The following is a 19725-nucleotide window of genomic DNA, read 5'->3' as shown; positions in this document are numbered from 1 at the left end:
TACCCGGGGCCACTGCGGATATCAAATAACGGACCGCGCTGCTGCCCGTCTGGGTGTGCCCCAAACAGGAAAGGCTTTGGACTTCCAGTGCGAGGGCGGTCAGACGGTCTGAACTGGGCTGCCCGGCGGCAGGCGGGGGCCTCGCAAGAGTCCCTTCGCTCGCTCGTACCACGCTGCGTGGCAGGTCCCTTCTTCCACACTCACCTGGAAGAGCGGCTCAGCTAGGCCGGTCTCCGCTGGGCGAGACCCGCCGCAGGTGCCCAGAGCACGACTCTCACCTGCCGCCAGGTGGGCCGGACCGGCCGCAGGGGGCGGGGACGCGGCGCACGTGGAGGCGGGGCCGTGGGCTCGGTCCGGCCGCATGTGAGGGCGATGGGCTAAGCCGCGCGCCCCCGCGGGGTGGGGGACGCTGCTTGGCCCCGAAAGGTGCAATTGTGCGCAGCTATTCCTGGTACTGCAGGCCCGCTCGGCGGCCGCGAGCCGAGAGAACGCCCCTTCCAGGAGCCCCGGGAGAGAGAGGCGGCCAGGCGGGCGCGGGGGTGCATCCCCTGGGGCGGGGCTGCGGTCCCAGGGCGGGCGGTGGCATCTCCCCGCCCAGACGGTGCGACCGCAGAGCCTGCCGCTCCGGGAGCCCGGGGGTAGCAGCTCTGGGGGCGGACGGAAGCGGAGACTCGGCGGGCGGAGGCGGGGCCGGGCGGGGCCACGCGGCGACGTCCGAAGCCCACAGCGCGCTCGGGGCTGGTGCCGCGCGCTGCCTGCCGTCGCCGCCCGCACGCCCGGCGCCCCGTCGGGAGTTGTGGAGACTGCAACGCCTCCAAGTTCTTGTAGGCTTGCAAAGTTTAGTCGCGGTGCGCAACAAAGGGAAAGCGCGCCCGGAGCGCAGGCCGGCACGGCGGCAGCGCGCGTGCCCTCGCAGCCCGCCGGGCCGAGACGCGTGCGGACCCCGACCCCAGTGTGCCCGCTCAGTCTCTCTCTCTCTCTCCCTTTTTTGCTCCAGTCATGGAAGGGGTGGAGGAGGCGGAGGCCGACTGCTCCGTGGCGTTCGCCGAGGCTCGGAGATGGGTGGAGGTGAGTGCTTTTGACTGCGCGAGTCTGCGGTCTCGGGACGCCCGTCGCGAGGTGACCGCTGCCCCGGCCTCCTCCGGGCGCTGTAGCTTTCGCCGTTGACCCAGCCGGTGCCGTGCAGTTTGGGGAACTTGGCACGGTTTGGCTTTCCTGCCTCTTCCTGCCCAACTTCGTGTGGGCGCTGCTGTTCCCCGACGGTCGGGTCGGCGTCCTCAGCGCTCGCCGCCCCGTTCTGGGACCTTGCATCCGTAAGGACCACCAGCCCAGGGAGGAGGTCCCCAGGTCGGCTCCGGCCCGCCGGGCGTGGTGTCCTGCCGAGAGCCCGCGGCACGGAGCTGATCTGCCCCGGGTGCATTTCTCCGGGGTGGCTACGAGTGGGGATGCCCGACGCCCACCTGAGCAGGTCGTGCGTTCAGCGAGTGGGGCGCACGCGAGGGCAGGTGGAGAGGACCCTCGCGGCGCGCCTGCAAAGCTGCCGGTTCTGCCGCAGCCTCGGAGCTCGGGACGTGGGCGTCGGGGAAACATCCTCTTCACTTTCTGCGTGGAGGAGACCAGCGTATCTGCGGGTCCCTCACGGGAAGGTCGTTCCTAACCCAGCTGGGCCTCACACAGAGGCTCCTCGGTTCCCTTCTCTCCCCCCTAAAATGCAGACAGCGTCTCCACGGGCTTGGGGCGCCCTTTATCTGTAGAAGGTTAACATCAGGACAGCCAGCCTTTCAAACGATTTTTGTAAAGGAGAAAAAAAAAAAAAAGTCTTAGAAGCTTGTTAGAAAGCTGTGGCCTGCTCCACTTTTGCAGTCATTTAGGAGTTATTGATGCCACGTGCTGGTTTGTTCAGTGCACTTAAACATTCGCATTAGGTTTAAAGATTCTTTCACAGGAACAAAAAACATATTCGGAATTCCAAAGCAAACAGTATTTTAAAGTGACTTTTTTTCTTGAAAGAAAGACATGTTTGCATGTGGAAAAAATAAAGAAACCAACTTCGAATGTTTCATTTCTGACACTAAATAAAAGGAATGCGAAATGTGAATTGTATTAACCAGTAGGAAGTTGGGCGGTCTGAAAAATTAGCTTTAGGTGTCTTTTTGGGCTGAGACCTGAGGTCATATGAAAGTGACTTAGGAAGGTGTGGAGGGGGGGCATGTTTAAATGGGAGAAGTGTGAACACTGTATTTCGAATTGCAATGAGAGTGGAAAAATTCCAGCAATGTAGTTAAGAGAAATAACTTAACTTTATTTATAAACTTTGAAAAGTCCAGGCTTCCCACTGTAATTTTCCATCAGCCCGGTTTCTTCTGCATAATTTTAGAAAACACTCACCATTTTGTGTTGGTGGGTTGGGGAGGGAGGGAGGGGGCAAGGAAGAAGGATGGGGCATTTCTTGGTGATGCCTGGCTCCTGTGGGGAGTTTGTATCTGCAGGCTTTGTGTTTGCCCGAGGAAATCTGTGAATCTGGATGACTTCGCACCCTTCTTTCTCTGAGTGTGCAGATTTTGGCAAACTGAAGATTCCTTGTTTGTCCTAGCTTGTTCCTAATTGTGTAGGGTTTTGTGAGAAGTTTGTGTGTAATGAATAGAGATAAGTGTATTGTGATAAAGGATATTGTGCTAAAAAACAATGCAGGCTGCCGTGCTGTCTTCTCACTCCATCCCTCTCTATTGTAAAGGTGTTCATCAGCCATCATTTTTAAAAGGCAGACACCCCCCCCCACACACACACATCGGAGATCTTCTGTCTACTGGTTCACTCCCCAGATACCTCCAACGACTGGCGCTGGGCCAGGCCAAAAGCCAGGAGCTGAAAACTCAATCTGGATCTCCCACTTGGGTTGCAGGGACTCACCCGTGGAACCATCATCTGCTGCCTCCTAGGGTGTGCTTTAGCAGGAAGCCAGAATCTCGAGTGGACCTAGGACTCCAACCCAGGCATTCCACTATAGCATGTGGGTGTCCTAAGCAGCGTAACTGCTGTGCCAAACACCTGCCCCCGTCAGCAGTGATGAGATGACTGAATAAAGGGTTTGGCTCCTCATTAGCAGAAACTCTAATCTTTCCAAAGATAGTATCATATCCTTTTAATGTAGTTAGTGACATTGATTTTTTCCCCTTATGCCACTCATTGTATCGTCAGTGAACATGCTTTTGGAATGCTCAGGCCATTTGAAGTGACAGTGGTGGGGTCATGGGCAGGCTTACTTCATTTCCCTAGTTTGGGTCCACATAGATCTCTCTTGCTAGCTTTGCTTTTACAACTACAGCGCATATTTAAAATATTCTTGCCAAAGGGAGCAGAATGAATGGTTCTCTCATTGCCACGATGTCTTCATTTTAAGAACCCCTCTATTTGAAGATGAATGTTGATTCCAAAGTGTATTTTATATTTTGGAAAGTGAAGATTATAATGTGAATATTTATTCTGCTTGCTGATATTTTTGCTCCACTTTGCCCTATCCCATTTTTCTGGTGTGATGAAGCATTAGTGGCTCCTTCCTGTGGGTGTGTAAGTGCATGTATACTCATACGTCTTTTGTGTAGTAGTGTACATTATCTTAAATTTATACTCTGCTGCCTTTATTCTTAGCCTCAGCTTTGACTATCTCAGGGTCGAGGAACTCCACTGACCTTGTGAAATTTTGAATGATGCCTGGACTCTATGTCAGTTGTATCCTTGGGATTTTCATTTTCTGTCTGTGATTTTAAATAGATGATGTGTTGTTATTATACCCAGAATCAGAAGTTTTTTGAGCCGGCGCCGTGGCTCAATAGGCTAATCCTCCACCTTGCGGCGCCGGCACACCGGGTTCTAGTCCCGGTTGGGGCGCCGGATTCTGTCCCGGTTGCCCCTCTTCCAGGCCAGCTCTCTGCTATGGCCAGGGAGTGCAGTGGAGGATGGCCCAGGTGCTTGGGCCCTGCACCCCATGGGAGACCAGGAAAAAGCACCTGGCTCCTGGCTCCTGCCAGGATCAGCGCGGTGCGCCGGCTGCAGCGGCGGCCATTGGAGGGTGAACCAACGGCAAAAGGAAGACCTTTCTCTCTCTGTCTCTCTCTCTCACTGTCCACTCTGCCTGTCAAAAAAAAAAAAAAAAAAAAAAAAAAAAAAAAAAAAAGAAGTTTTTTGAATTCACTTTTTTGGGGGGTCAGGGGAGAGTGAGGTGAGGGCTAGTTTTTTATTCTATCACTTATTTTATGACTTATTTTTATGAATTTCAAATTGTACTTAGAAATATATATATGTGTGTGTGTGTATAATATATATATATATATATATATATATATATATATGCATGACACCCTGAGGGCTCATTTTGCAATCAAAACACATGTTGAAATGCTGCCCTTTAAGATAACTCAGCATCATCATGCTGGATTTTTATCTGGTTGGAAATGCTGTTTGGAATATTAACAGGGTAGCAGGGCTAGTTTATGATTAAACATTGGTTTTAAAGCCAAGCAGTATAATGGTTTGAAGGCAAAGGCAGAGGGGAAACTTGATTGTACCAAGGTCATGGCGAGGGTGGGTGACAAAGTGTTGGAAAATACAGCCTGGACTCTCTAATTTGAGTCCTCTTGTGCAGCACCTTTCAATTTTCTATACCTAATGGTTGCCTCTGTCTCTCGACATTGAAAAGCCTGTAGTAAACAAATACCAGTGTGATTAAAAACCGGATGTGTCACTCTGCATTGGTTACTCACCAGTTTCCAGTCTTGAGTTGATGTTGCTTTCTATGTTGAGGTTTCACAATAGTAATTTATATGACTGGAGCAGAATAGGCTTTTTCTTTTCTTTTCAACTGACTTTATTTATTTATTTAAGTGGTACAGACAGTGAGAGGGACAGACAGAGAGAGAGGCCTTCCATCTGCTGGTTCACTCCCCAAATGGCTGCAATGGTCGGAGCTGAGCTGATCAGGAGCTGCTTCTTCTAGGTCTCCCATGAGGATACAGGGACCCTTGTGCTTGGTCCATCTTTGGCTGCTTTCTGAGTCCACAGCAGAGAGCTGGATCAGAAGAAGAGCAGCCGGAACTAGAACCAGTGCCCATATGGGATGCCGGTGCTGCAGGTGGAGGATTAACCTACTGTGCCACAGTGCCGGCCCCAGAATGGGCTAGCTTAATTCACTACCTTCTTGCTCACCTGTCCTTCCTGTTATCTCTGAGTTTACTTCTAGTATCACTGTCATCTTGTAAAAGGACCAGGGGATGCGAACTTGAGAGTTCACTGCCAAGTCTGGCACAAGAATATGAGTCCTTCATGATTGACTTTGAATTGGTCTGTTTCTTCATTTGCCCAGTTTGTATCTTTCAAAGATGTGCTGGTTCAACACCTTCTGACTTCCTCTGTTTACCTTGGCTGCTAAAGAATTTGAGGAATTTAAAGCATCTGTTGGTTTTAGAGAATTAGGCTCTGTGGGTACCCCACTGATATTAGCAAAATCCTTCTGAATGGTTTCTCTCTTTCTCCCTACACCACATCCTTTCTACTGTGGTTACTAGCCTGTGGTCTGGTCTGAGAGTTTGCTGAGGGTACACAAGTCCTCAGTGTTTATCTGCGTTGTCCATAGACTAAATAGAGGTCTTTGGAATTGAACTACTGCTTTCCAAGTGTATCTGGAGTGATAAAGGCATTCCCTTGAGAACATTACCGAATTCATAGACTCAGTTTTGGTAATTATGTATGATTTCAGCTATATTGAATTACTGACCCACAGCTAACTGTACATGTTTTAAATTTGGCCTGAAGGCTTCTTTGTACGTAGTTTGGAATAAGTAGCTGAGTCTCATCCAATCACAAGTGACTGAACAGTCAGACCATGTTTAAATATGGCACACTGGAGTTGTAACCAGTTGGCTTGTCTCTGTATTTCAGTTCCTGCTGTCTGTACATCACTGCCTTTTCTGTGGCAATGAATAGAACCTGCCCACGTGGTGGGACGGAGAGTTCTGAACCATTTTTGGTCCAGACTTGCCTGTTTCTAGAATCACAAATAAAGCCAAATAAGATGAGCAAAATTTAGGTTTGTTTTTGTGAACCTTAAAATATAATCAACAGATATCAAACTTGAAAATACTATGATGGCAAAAATTTGTTAAAGAATTTTGATTACAGAAAGTAATTCTTAAGCTAGCTGTTTTAGCCAAAATCATTTTTTTTTCAAAAGATAAGTATAATTATGTTAATTCCTTGTTTTCTGGGGAGTTAGGAAAATTATTTTAAAGTCTGTGATCCTTAGTGTGGTGTTCATGGCTCATTTTCATTCTAGTCCTATCAGCCTATATAGCTGTCTTTATTTTTGGATGTTTTCTCCATGACTAATCACGTAGTTGCTGGATAGTATAGAGATTATGACTACAATCTAGTTTTGAAACCATCGTATAAGGCCTGGCTTTGCTCTTTAAATCCTGCAGTCCTCAGCTTTCTCCTTTTCACCTATGCTACATTTTTAAGGGAGGAGACATTAACTGAAAGCAGTTAGTGCCCCCCTTTGTTGCCTGTGTTTCCTGCTCGCATAGAATATGGTTTTCTCACTCCCGTGTTGTTTGCCTGCAATATTTGTTATTCTTTGTTTTTGAGTGAACTCCTCTTCATTCTTCCATACTTGGAGTAAAATCAACCTTTATGGGAAGGCTTTCTGAACTGCCAAACCTCCACCTGTGTCCATTCCTTTGTCTTCTCTGTGGCTCATGTAGATCCCTCTGTATGCTCTATGGTGTAGTTCCATCTGGTTTGCCAAATGAGACTATATAATAGGTACCTTGTGTATGGTGCCTGATAAATGCTTATTGAGTGAAAGGACAATTTTAAGGTTTTATGGGTTCCTGGTGGAAACTTCTGTCTAGAGGTGAGTATGTGCAACTCTTGTTGGTTGGAACCTGTTACAGGATGTGGCTTCATTTAGGGCCTGTGTGCACTTGGATATTGATTGAGAGTTTCCTTTTTTCTCCATCCCTGGTCCTGAGATAGTTACTGTACTGCTGCCTTGTACTTGATCGTTTCCTTCATGGGCACTTGCATTTAGTTGTTTAAAAGGTACCTGTTTTGTGCACTGTCTGGGAGGTACCTGTTGGTTTATTGATTGAGTCACCAAATTATTGGCCTTTGACCTTGGCTTTTTGAGAGAAGAGTACCCTGAGGAACATTCTTTCAAACAAAGCCAACATGACTGACTGTAATTGCACCATGTACAGTGATGGCTTCGAGGAGACTGCCCAAGTGTGCCTGCAGAGTGAGAGAAGACAGCATTTGCCCAGGGTGCAAGTGGGGCTAACACATTGGCTGCTGTACTGGAGCCTTGTGTTACAGAGAGAGGTAGAGACACACACACACACACAGAGGTCTTCTATTTGCTGGTTCGTTCCCCAAATGGCTGCAACAAGCCAGAAGCCAGGAGCTTCTTGCAGGCTTCCCACATAGGTGCAGAGGCCAGGGACTTGGGCCATCTTCTGCTGCTTTGCCAGGCACATGAACAGGAAGCTGGATCACAATGGGAGCAGCTGGGACTCAAACTGGCGCCCACGTGGGATGCTGGTGCTGTAGGCCCGGCCTTTAACCTGCTGTGCCATTGAGGAAGGCCCTGCCCTTGTGTCTTTTTTCCTTGTGAGAACTTAAAGTTGTGTGCAGCATAGTTCCAGGGGCTGCTTAGAGTAGTTTACTCTTTCTGAGGTCGTGTTTGCATGCAGTGAATTGCCCAGATTTTAAGTGTACACTTGTAGGAGTTTTGTCGGTTGTATACACCTGTGCCACTACCACACCAATCAAGAGAAAGGATGTGTTTCTCATTTACAAAAGTTCCCTTCCAGAAGAGTACATCACTCCCCACCTCTTCTGTAAGCAACCCCCCTTCTGATTGCCAGAATCGTAGATGTCTCAAGGTGGGTTTTGAACAGCCAAGAGATGTCTAAATGCCTGATTATACCTTTTGTTCCTTATGCAGTGCCTTGCTGTTTCTTGAACACAGCATCTTTATTGACAAACAAGAAAGGAATATAGGAAAGAGGGAGGGATGGCAAGAGATGAGGGAGTTCATAAAAAAAGCTCTTAGAGGTGACTGAATCCCACAAATAGGAACCAGGACAGCCATGTGGGTGAGCAGCCTGGCTCCAGCAAGTGTAAACGGATGTGTCAGGGTATTTCCTGAGGAGCTGGGAGGGCTCCACCAGCTGCCTGGATCTTACAGTGTGCCGATGCACTGAGAGCTGGAAATGGAATGTGTCCAAAAGTGAGAAGGCATGCAAAGAACGTGTGCCTTCACTAAATTAGCATGTACTGGAAGTAGTTCGAGAGGTGGACCCAGCTGGCTGAGGGAAATGGGTGATTTTTATTGTTCTTAGTGCACATCACCAAGTTGCCCTGTAATAGCTTTGTGCCAGTTTGCAACCAGGAATGAGAGTTCAGCTTTTCCATATTCTGGCCAGAATTGGAAGTGGACATTTGCATTTTTCCTCTACGTTAGTAGATGAAAGATGGCATGTTTTACTTGTTCGCAGACTCAGTGGGTTTCTCTGAAGGAGTAGGGTGAAGTTGGGACAAGGAGGGGCTCTCCCCTCTCACTGGAGTCACAGAAGGCAGACCAGAGTCCCAGTTGACCGTTGTGATGAAGCAGAGCGCCTGGCTGTTTCTCCAGCCATTAGTGAGGCACTGAAGTCCTTAAAGGATCTCCTAGTCTGAGATGGGAACATGCTGACTCTGGTCCTTCCATGCAGTGTGCCAGCTCTCTCTTTAGATGCTATCTAGGGGACTGCTGTGTAGACACTGGCTCTTTTCATCTTCGCCTTTCCTTTTTTTTTTTTTTTTTTGACAGGCAGAGTGGACAGTGAGAGAGACAGAGAGAAAGGTCTTCCTTTTGCCATTGGTTCACCCTCCAATGGCCGCCGCAGCCAGCGTGCTGCGGCCGGCACACTGCGCTGATCCGATGGCAGGAGCCAGGTACTTATCCTGGTCTCCCATGGGGTGCAGGGCCCAAGTACTTGGACCATCCTCCACTGCACTCCCGGGCCACAGCAGAGAGCTGGCCTGGAAGAGGGGCAACCGGGACAGAATCCGGCACCCCGACTGGGACTAGAACCCGGTGTGCCGGCGCCGCAAGGTGGAGGATTAGCCTAGTGAGCCGTGGCGCCGGCCTTCTTCGCCTTTCCTTTTAAAATCACTTCTTGGAGCAGGAGGTTATCCTAGCGGTTAAGACCCCCACCTCTCAGGGCCTGCACTGTGGCGTAGCAGGTAAAGCTGCTGCCTCTGGCAACAGCATCCCATGTGGGTGCCAATTTGAGTCCTGGCTGCTCTGCGTCTGATCCAGCTCCTTGCCAATGTGCCTGGGAAAGCAGTGGAGGATGGCCCAAGTACTTAGGCCTGTGCACCCACCTGGGAGAACTGAAGAAGCTCCTACCTCCTGGCTTCAGATAGGTCCAACTCTGGCTGTTGTGACTCTTTGGGGAATGAACCAGCAGATGGAAGATCTCTCTCTCTCTTTCCCTCTGTAATTCTGCCTTTCACATAAATAAATAAATCTAAAAAAAAAAAAAAATACAAGAAAAAAGAAGACACTTGTATCTCACCCTGGAGTGCCTGAGTTTGCTTCCTAACTCTGGCTCCTGACTCCAGTTTCCCGCCAATGTGACCTCAGGCCATTGGGATTCTTCCTCACTGGGAGAGCTGGGTTGAGTTCCCAGGTCCAGGCACCCACCCACCCCAGGCCTGGCAGTGGGGGACTTGGGGATTTGGGCATTTGGGGATTGAGTCAGTGTTTGTGAACTCTATCTCTGTCTGCCTCAGGAAATAAGTACAGAATTTAAAGACTACTGCTCAACATAACAGCATTTGAGTTAGAAAAAAAGCCTTGTGTACTCCTTAAGAAAAACAAAGCAAAATCAAAAATTCACCCTGTTCTTTCAGTTTAAAGAAAATATTTTGTAGGTCAGCAATTTATTTAAGTTACCATCTGCAGACTGAGTTGTTGATGTTGTTTTTGTGTTCCACCATTTCTGAGAGAACGTTCTTAAATGCTTGTTGAATGAATGCATGTTTTGTGTACAATCAAAATGTTGGCTTATTTAATTGATGCCGCAGATCTCCTTAAGCCTGTTAACTATGAAGAGTGCATTTGAGCCTGAGGAAATGATAAATTATGCATACTTGTGCTTACTTTTTAGTTTCCAAAGGTAATTATTGGGTGTGCTTCTTTAAAAGCGTGTTTGATGTACTCAAAGCTCTTAATAAGGATAATAGCTGTCATACATGCTCAGCTTTGAAAAGCTGAGGTGGAACACAATCTGCTGCTTTGCTCTAAAGATATGGGCATTAGAAAGTCCCTCAGATGAGTCACAGCACAGCCAGTGAACAGCCTCTCCAGAGAGTATCAGTGTCTCCAGCAGCATGCTCAAAGACTGGTTCTGATTTCTGAGTCCAGGACCCTTTGGTTGCTTAAGTACATTTTGGTGACAGTATATGTCTCTTTCTCTAGACATATGTCCATCTGCAAGCAGTGAGGATTTCCATGTAGGAGAGAAGTCAGAGAAACTTCCAGGGTCCAGGGACAGAATTGTCCATAAGTGATTTGTCACAAGACTTTTGAATCAGTGTTTTGAACATCTTTTTATAAATAAAAAACTGTCCTGTCCTACCCCCAGAATGAGATGACTTCAACAGTGAGTGGCACATTAGTGAAGCTTTTACAAGTGAAGTCTTTTTAAAAAAAAAAATTATTATTTGAAAGAGTTACACAGAGAGAGAGAGGAGAGGCAGAGAGAGACAGAGAGAGGTCTTCCATCCATTGGTTCAGTCCCCAATTGGCTGCAATGGCTGGGGCTGTGCCGATCTGAAGCCAGGAGCCAGGAGCTTCCTCCAGGTCTCCCAATGTGGGTGCAGGGGCCCAAGGACTTGGGTCCTCTTCCACTGCTTTCCCAGGCCATAGCAGAGAGCTGGGTCAGAAGTGGAGCTGCTGGGTCTCGAACCAGTGGCCGTGTGGGATGCCGACCCTGCTTTGCCACAGTGCCGGCCCCAGAGTAAATAACTAACAGTTGAAACAACTAGTATTTTTGAGTTGCTACCATATGCAAGACACGTGGCAGATGCATTATACTCACACACCGTTTACTTAAGTACTGTTACTACCTGAGGATGTTTTTCTGAGATGAGGATAAAGTGAAGTGAGAGGTAAAATAATTTGCTCTAGGAAACATTAGTACTTGTAAGTAGTGTTTGGGATACAGAGGCAGTTTACCCTTTTAATCACCATACTCCACTGCCCAAGAGTGATACTGGCTCGTTAAGTGTAAAGGATTTTATAATCTGGAAGAGAATGGGCTTTCAGTGTTCATTCTGTCTAGAGCTTGAACTTGAGCTATTATTTTTTTCTTTTGCATATGACAAGTCCTGTTCACCATCACAAGTTCCATCTTGTAATAGTGTCTTGATAATACACGGTGATCAAATTTTACATAAGTTACAGAATGGCTAGTGGACATTTTTGGGCAATAGCTGCGACTTCGGATTTACATGTTCAGATATATCTAAGTGAATTGATTCATGCTCAGTAAGCCCTTTAAGGTATTAAGAGAAACATTTTTATGTTAGGGCATCGAGTTATACTTCAGCAAGAGTAGGAAATAGAGTGTATCTATTTCTTAGACAATTTGTAAAAGTATCAGTTTCTCCCCTTATGTAACCTACATTTCAGTCATTTCATGCATACTAAAAATTATACAGACTGTTTTTTAGGACTTTTTAATATATGTCGTGTTTTTGATGAGAATACTTTCTAGTTTGTATTTTGTACTTACGTGAGATCATGAGCAAAGATTGTTATCTTCCTGATTAGACTGAAATTTGATCTAGATCTGTGAACTGGGAAAGAAATACCTGAATTATTTTATTATACTACTGTTTCAGTATTCCAGGGGAAGGAAGTCCTTGTCAACCTTGTTATAAAATTTGATTCTGGATTTTTTTTTTTTTTTTTTTTTTGTCTAATGAGAGTTCAAAGTTTTTTATTCTGTCCAAAGAAGGGGAAAATAAGCAAACATGTTGAATTTACCTCTTGAGAATTATTTAATCAATCCTATTTGAAGAAAATACTATCAGTCTATCAACAGCATCAGATGTAGTTGGTCATAACTTCTCTCATTTCATTTCCTTTGGGGCTGGCACTGTGGCAGGCTGCCACCTGCAACTTTGGCATCCCATGTGAATGCAGGTTCGGGTCTTGGATGCTCTGCTTCTGATCCAGCTCCCTGCTAATGCTTCAGGAAAGTAGTGGAAGATGACCCAAGTACTTGAGGGTCCCTGCCACCCACATGGGAGATTGGATTGAGTTCCTATCTTGGAACTCAAATCTTCTTGGCTTTGGCCAGGATCAGCCCTGGCCATGTGGCCATTTGGTGAGTGAACCAAGATAGGTAGATAGATAGATCTCTCTCTCTCTCTCCCCTCTCCCTCCTCCCTACCTCCTCTCTCTCTCTCACCTTTCTCTCTGTAACTTCTTTTCAAATAAATCTTTTTTAAAAATCCCCTTTAGTTGCCTTCTGTTTTTTTTTTTTTTTCCCCGTTTTACTGGCTGTTTCTAGTTTTCCTTTGTGGAGTCCTAGTTATTGTCATCAGTGAATATTAGTGCTCAGAGGCTCGTCCTCTCTGTCTGCGACTGTCCCTTGTGGATGTTGTAAAGAACAGAGCTTTACCTACCTTCTCTGTGCTGATGCCTTCCATATGTACACTCAGGCCCCGACTCATCCCTCACTCCAAGCCTGTATGTGTAGTTACGTACACAGGATTTCCCACTGTGGGTCTGAGAAGCACAACACAACCACTGTGTGCAGAGCAAGACTCTGAGTTCCCCCTCCTATTTACTGTCTCCTGTTTATCTCACCACGGTTTCTAGTCTTAGCAAATGGCACCACCGTTTACCCTGTTGCTCAGGCCCCTAAATTTGAAGTCATTGTAGACTTCTTGCTCTTTTTTTTTTTTTTTTAAATCATACCTTGCATTCAGTCTCTGAAGAAATTCACTTGGTTGTATCTTCAAATATATCCAGAATTTGACTACTTGTTACCACCCACATCACCTCTTATTAAGGATTTTGCAGTGGTCTCAGCATCCTGATTCCAAGAGAGCAGCCAAATGCCTCCTTTGAAAATGTAAGCCAGAAATTATAAAATCCAACCCATCCCCCCCCCCCCCCCCGACTGTGGTGTTCCATTACATTGATAAGATAACCTGAATTTTAAAGCCACAGTCTGTAGGGCCCCAATGATCTGTTCCCTCTTGCCTGTCTCATCTCTGTTTCTCTGTCTTGCTTGCCTTGCTGCATCACACTGGTGCTCTTCTCCCAACCTGGGAAGAAGGTTTCTCTTTTAGGGTATTTGTGTTGCTGTTGCTTGTGCATGAAAACACTTCCCTCATTGACTTAGGTCTCATCTGGAATGATGCCTCTTCATGCCCGCTCCTCCCCCTCCTCTAAATAACCTCTCTGTCCCTCTACACTCTTAGATTCACTTATCATCGCTTGTCTTTGCATGGTTTATTTTTTGTTTGGCAGTGACTCCCACTAGAATGTAGTAGCCTTACATGCAAGGACGTATTTTATTTTCAGGCCTCTACCAGTTCCATGTATTTCATAGGCACTCAATAAATATTCACTGGATAAATGGATGGATAAACAAATAACTTTGCATTCTTTATACTTGAAATATTTTCAACCCTATGATAGAACTGACTTCCTGGCTATGATTCATCTAACATGAGAAGATGAGTCTGCTGTATTAGGTTTTTTTCCTTTTATCTTCAAGTTCAATTCTAGATTAAGCAATTTCCAAGCGTATTTTCATAAAAACACCACCACCACCAACAAAACCCCTGCAAGTTTAAACCATGAGAAGTGGACTTTATTCAGTCAATTCTAAAGGTTCCTGAAGGCAAATGTCTTAAGATAAACATTCAAGATTATTTAAAGATGAACCTTCATAGCTGAAAATCCCGTGCTGAGAACCGTGCATTGTCATGAAACTTTGGAGTATTATTCATGAAAAAGATCCCATGACTCACGGGTTGAGTTATGTCCTGCAGTTGCAGCACGGTCTGTAACTAGTACTAATTGGAGACAGAGAAGTAGAAAATATCTTTACCCTGTCTAGAAATAATCGAATCATCAAGAAGAGGAAAGTTTTCCCCTTCTTCCTCAAACCAGACATTAAAGATCCATCTCATGCTTTCAAACCAGTTTTTCCAGGACTCATTCCACAAGAAAAAAGTGAGGTGGAGACTTGCAAAAGAACTTTGTTAAGAAATGAGTGAACATGGGAGGCTAGCCTTCCTGGACGGTTTTGGTACAAGCTGACTTTCTCTTAACTTAAATTATTTTTTCCTAGCTGTCACATGAAACACGTGATTTTTTTTTTTTTATAATAACAACTTTTTAGCAGATGATAAAATTGAGGTTCAGTAAAGTTAAGTTTCTCCCCCTACCCCCCACCTACCTGATACTATTCTAACTAGAATTTGAATTTAGGTTTATCTGGTAGAAAAACTCAAGTTCTCCACTACTTTGTTTTTTCCCTGTTTCTCTTCTCTTGTGTAGCTCTGGTGTGTACATGCCCTGTTATACTGTGGACTGCTGCTTGTATCTGTCCCTGTTGTGTTTATTTCCTTATTTCACAATAGGAGCTAAATTACAAAGCATAGGAAAGCACTTAGACTTGAGACAGAATGTGGGGCCGGCGCCGCGGCTCACTAGGCTAATCCTCCGCCTTGCGGCGCCGGCACACCGGGTTCTAGTCCCAGTCGGGGTGCCGGATTCTGTCCCGGTTGCCCCTCTTCCAGGCCAGCTCTCTGCTGTGGCCAGGGAGTGCAGTGGAGGATGGCCCAGGTCCTTGGGCCCTGCACCCCATGGGAGACCAGGAGAAGCACCTGGCTCCTGCCATCGGATCAGCGCGGTGCGCCGGCTGCAGCGGCCATTGGAGGGTGAACCAACGGCAAAAGGAAGATCTTTCTCTCTGTCTCTCTCTCTCACTGTCCACTCTGCCTGTCAAAAAAAAAATAAATAAATAAATAAAAAGAAATAAAAAAAATTAAAAAAAAGACAGGATGTGTTATAAATTCACACCAAAGTATAATTAGATACTATTAAATAATTTCTTGATATTGGGATGAGGCACGGGCCTTTGGAGACCATGTGTGTGTGGTGAGGAAGGAAATGGTGAAGGTTCTTGCTATTGTGGTTACTTCTGAGACTCATCCTGACAGGAGATAGTCACAGGGCAGCAGAGCTGCAGGGTATTTGAGAATGCAAAAGTATTTGGAAGCTTCTTGAAAAGGCCCTTTTTGACCTGAAGTAGGAGGGCATTTGAGTTGGGGGTGGTCCTAGCACGAGCAAGGGGCCATTGGGTTGACCCATTGGCAGGACAGTGAAGCTGTAGTTGAAGTTGTGGTGTGGAAGGTGCTGATTTGAAGGTGGTAATTATAATACCAAATTTTGGATAAAGATTGTGACTTAAAAAATATTGTTATTAGGTGAAGTTGGAACCCCTGGGAAAGAATGGGTCAGTGGAGGGTAGAGGCCGTATCTCATAAAAGATCGAGGACTTCACCTTGGTTGACATCCTCTGTTCGGAGGATGGGAAAGGGAGGTGGTGATCACGAAGTCAGGTGGGGAACCAGGAACGTGTCCGAAAGCCCAAGGGAAACACTGCTTTCATAAAAATACGGAGGAAGAAGATGCTCAACAGTGTTCAGTACTAGAAGTGATCAAGGGAGAGGAAAATGGGAACAGGACCACTGAATTTGGAGGAGAGTCATCTCTTGTTGAAAGTATAGTTCGGAAGTGCTGCTGTGGTAACCAGATGAAACTTCAGAAAACCCATTGGAAAGTCTCAGAGAGAAGCGGTAGGAAGAGCTATCCAAGAAATGAGCAGTGTCTCTAACAAGCTGTTATTTGTACTAATGAAATTGTTCGCTGTCCTCAGCCTACCTTATTGGATGTATTAGAGGTGCTGGATCTTAATATTTAAAGGAACTACCCTCTAAGACAACAGACCTGAAACAATCGAAGCAATGTACTCCATCAAATACTAAAGTTGAAGCACATTGCTCTATTTTAGAAAACTGTGACACAGAAGACCAGCTGGGTGTCGCTTGAATCTTCTTCTGACATCATTTTTCTTTTTCTAAATAGGGAAACCTTATCTATTCTTGCTCAGGGATTTTAACCTCCAATAATTTAGTGGAGAAATTTTGTTTTTAAAATTTAGAGTAACTCACTTCTAAAATGACAGAAGGAACAATGGCTGTGTCGGAAAGGGCTGTGGCTATTTACCACCTATTAGCTGCATAGACTGTGTTCATGAGTGCCCAAGGACAAGGCATGAAGTAGTTCATCACTGAGGGCAGGCACTGGGCTCAGTAGTTCAGATGCTTGGGACCCCCACATCCCATATCAGAGTGCCTGAGTTCGAGTCCCTGCTCCACTGTGATCCCAGCTTTCCACTAATGCACACCATAGGAAGTAGCAGGGGATGGCTCAAGTCTTTGGGTCCTTGCCACCTATGTGGGAGACGGAGCTTGAGTTCTAGGCCCCTGGCTTTGCCCAAGCCATTGGGGTTGTTTAGGGAGTGTTCCAGGGGATAAGAAGTCTCTATCTCTCTGCTTTTCAAATATAAATAAGTAGATACAAATTTGCAAATTAAAAAAAGTTCATCAATGGAAGCACAGTAGAGGCTACAGCTGTCAGAGACTTTTCCAAAGCTAGTCTCTTGGACACCTCTGTGCTTCCCAAGCTGTGTGTGAAGCTACTTCTTTTGTACATTGTGCTATTGCACAGCAGAGTAGGCGAGAGTCAATCTCATGAAGCTGGGAAGGATGGAACTCCCTCATCCCTGTCCAGTTGTGTTGGTGCTGCCCCAAGCATCACCAAAGCTGACTCCCTAAGGACTGAAGAAGACTATCCTCTGGAAGAATAAAATGGCAATTGTACCTTTAAAAATTAAAATAGGACCTAACACAATGTCAAAAAAAAAAAAAAAAGATAAAATGGAGTGGCCATTGTGGCATAGTGGGTCAAGCTGTGGGTAAGAGGGCTTGGGATGCCCTCTTACCATAACATAGTGCCTTGGATCAAGCCAGGCCTCCCCCTCTGCTTTCAGTTCACTTCCCTGCCAATGTGCCTGGGAAGCAGTGGCCCAACTGCTTGAGCTCTGCTGCCCCTACAGGAGGTCTGTGTGGAGTTTCTGTTTGGGGTGTGGCCCAGTCCCACTGTTGGGGGCATTCAGGGAGTGAACCAGCAAATAGAGGATCTCTCCATCTCTCTCTTTCTCATTGCTCTGCCCTGCCAGTAAATAAATCATTTAAAAAAGACTCAAAGAGGCCGGCGCCGTGGCTCAATAGGCTAATCCTCCACCATGCGGCGCCGGCACACCGGGTTCTAGTCCCGGTCGGGGCGCCGGATTCTGTCCCGGTTGCCCCTCTTCCAGGCCAGCTCTCTGCTATGGCCAGGGAGTGCAGTGGAGGATGGCCCAGGTGCTTGGGCCCTGCACCCCATGGGAGACCAGGAAAAGCACCTGGCTCCTGGCTCCTGCCATCGGATCAGCGCGGTGCGCCGGCTGCAGCGGCGGCCATTGGAGGGTGAACCAACGGCAAAGGAAGACCTTTCTCTCTCTGTCTCTCTCTCGCTGTCCACTCTGCCTGTCAAAAAAAAAAAAAAAAAAAAAAAGACTCAAAGAGGTGTTTATAAAAAAGTTAAGTATATGTGAATAGGTTTGCTTTAATGATTCCAAGAAACCTAAAGCCATGTTAATCAGATGCAATAAGAAAGAAAATCAAACTTGTAATGTTCCTAAATTTAAATTCCCACAACTGTAATAGGAAGACTACCAGATATTTATAAGGCTTAGGGAAAAAGGAGTGTGAAATATTTGTAGTACTCAGAAAATGGTAGGTGTCCATGTTATTATCATTGTTATACTTTAATCTGTATATAATCAGAAAATGGGTTATTAAATGACGTTTATCTAGGTGGATAATTAAATGATCTTTCCTAGAATAACTCATTTTCAAGGCTGTGTGTGTGTTTTTCTGACCATGAATTTAGATAACTTGCTGTTTATTCTGACTTTGGATTTGTGAATCCAGATTTTCATTAATCATCGTCTGTATTGGTTTGAAGTTGTGATTAAAATCTTTTGATCTGTGAGAACTCAAGGTTGGAATGAACAAATACTTTAAGAGCAGTGAGTTTTGTTTCTTTTGTTGTCTTTCTCTCTCCAGGGATCCTTGTGTGTTTATTTTAGCATTTCTTTGCTATTGATCTTTTCCTTTCAGTGGATTTATGGTAGCAAGCGAAGGCTAGTTGACTTGCCTGAGACTTCACAGTGAAAAGTCTCAACAGTGCTCTTAGTGCACTGTTGAAAACTCTGTCATCTGTTATTGTATTCATTCTCCTTTCCTTTTTCTGCTGTTTGACGTCTGATATTAGAGGATTGAGTATAAAAAGAGGATGTATAAAGTTTTTTTTTTTTTTACAAATAAAATGGTTTTTCAAGTCAACATTACAGCATAAAGATATTTATACGTCTTTAAGCTATCCTTTGTTCTTTTTGTATTTTCATTTGTATTTTAAAATTACTTTTTATGTTTTTCATGTGTATCTTTGTATCATCTTATTAATTTAGCTCTTTTGCTGTATTTACCTTGGGTGAGGCAATTGTAAGATCTTCCCAGGAAGGACATTTTAACATTTAACCAAATGAGCTATTTTAGAAAAGACAAGTGTTTATAGTTTCCATGAGGAAAGAAAATGCACTTTTAGATGTTTTATTCGAAGGATAAGGTTTATATAGCTGCTGGTCTTTAAGCCAATTTGCAAACATTTTTAGACTTGGAAAATACTTGTAACTCCTGATAGGTATAACTTGCCAAATAGCTGATACTTTTGAAATTTGGACTAAGTTCTGGTAAAAGAATGTGGTTGACAGCCACGTTACAATTTACAGTAATCCTTTTTGTGTAAGGAAATGAATCTACTTGACTTAATAAATTCCAGATGTGTTTCTGGCTCCTTCATTATTGCCAGGTCATTTAAAATTCAGGTTTCACTGTCTAATTTGGTTGTGGCAGCCCTCTTTTCTATGATGACCAGTATGATGTTAAAGTACTTTGTAAAACTGAAACATTGTGGGGGGAAATTTGAATGTTGTGTGGGTAATTTGGGAACACATGCCTTTGGGGCCACTGCCTCAACCTAGAGCTTAGAGGGCTAAAAAGTTTCTGGCACCCTGCACTTAAGACCAGGAGATCAATCAAGTTGAAGACCTGTAAGGAAGTTAGTACCATAAAGAACTTTCTTAGAAGCCCACCTAAATGAATTTTACTCCTTGCTTCTCACTGGTAGCCCTTGTCTTTAAGGGAGTTGGGGAAAGGTTTTGAGCTGAGTATCTCTCTGCTTCCAGCAGCAGGGGTCTTCTGTTAGGAAGAATGGATTGACAGTTTAGGTCTCTGCCGTGCTGGGTGTCTGAATGTTACTTTTCCATAGCATTTTACTTTTTTACGACTACAATCTTAGCTCTCTGATGATACTATAATATAGGGTTTTTCCCCCTTTATATTAACTGTTGTCTCTGTTTCATCCAAGTCCTTTTTCTACCCCTTTTGGCATCAGCCTGTCTTAAGCTGGAAGCTTCTTTT

The 19725-nt window shown here is 45.3% G+C and overlaps 1 protein-coding gene across 17 annotated transcripts in view; it reads left to right on the top strand.

Moving 5' to 3' along the window:
• The first annotated feature begins 325 nt into the window (after positions 1-325).
• Positions 326-19725, top strand: part of LMO7 (LIM domain 7) — a 228956-nt gene continuing 209556 nt past the window's right edge. For 14 of the 17 annotated variants that reach the window (XM_017343533.4, XM_051850599.3, XM_051850596.3 and 11 more), the window contains exon 1: positions 737-1068. In XM_017343533.4, the coding sequence (XP_017199022.3) occupies positions 1000-1068 (69 nt within the window). In that variant the 5' untranslated portion in view covers positions 737-999. Of the gene's footprint in view, positions 452-699; positions 1069-19725 lie in introns of those variants that run through there. The other 3 variants (XM_017343532.4, XM_017343534.4, XM_089303561.1) reach the window with 2 other exon arrangements.

Source organism: Oryctolagus cuniculus, chromosome 9 (genome assembly GCF_051225735.1).
Source record: "Oryctolagus cuniculus isolate XC-2025 breed Fujian yellow rabbit chromosome 9, ASM5122573v1, whole genome shotgun sequence".
Classification (NCBI taxonomy): domain Eukaryota; kingdom Metazoa; phylum Chordata; class Mammalia; order Lagomorpha; family Leporidae; genus Oryctolagus; species Oryctolagus cuniculus.
Note: the sequence above shows the minus strand (reverse complement) of the source record. Positions and strands in the feature narration are given on the sequence as shown.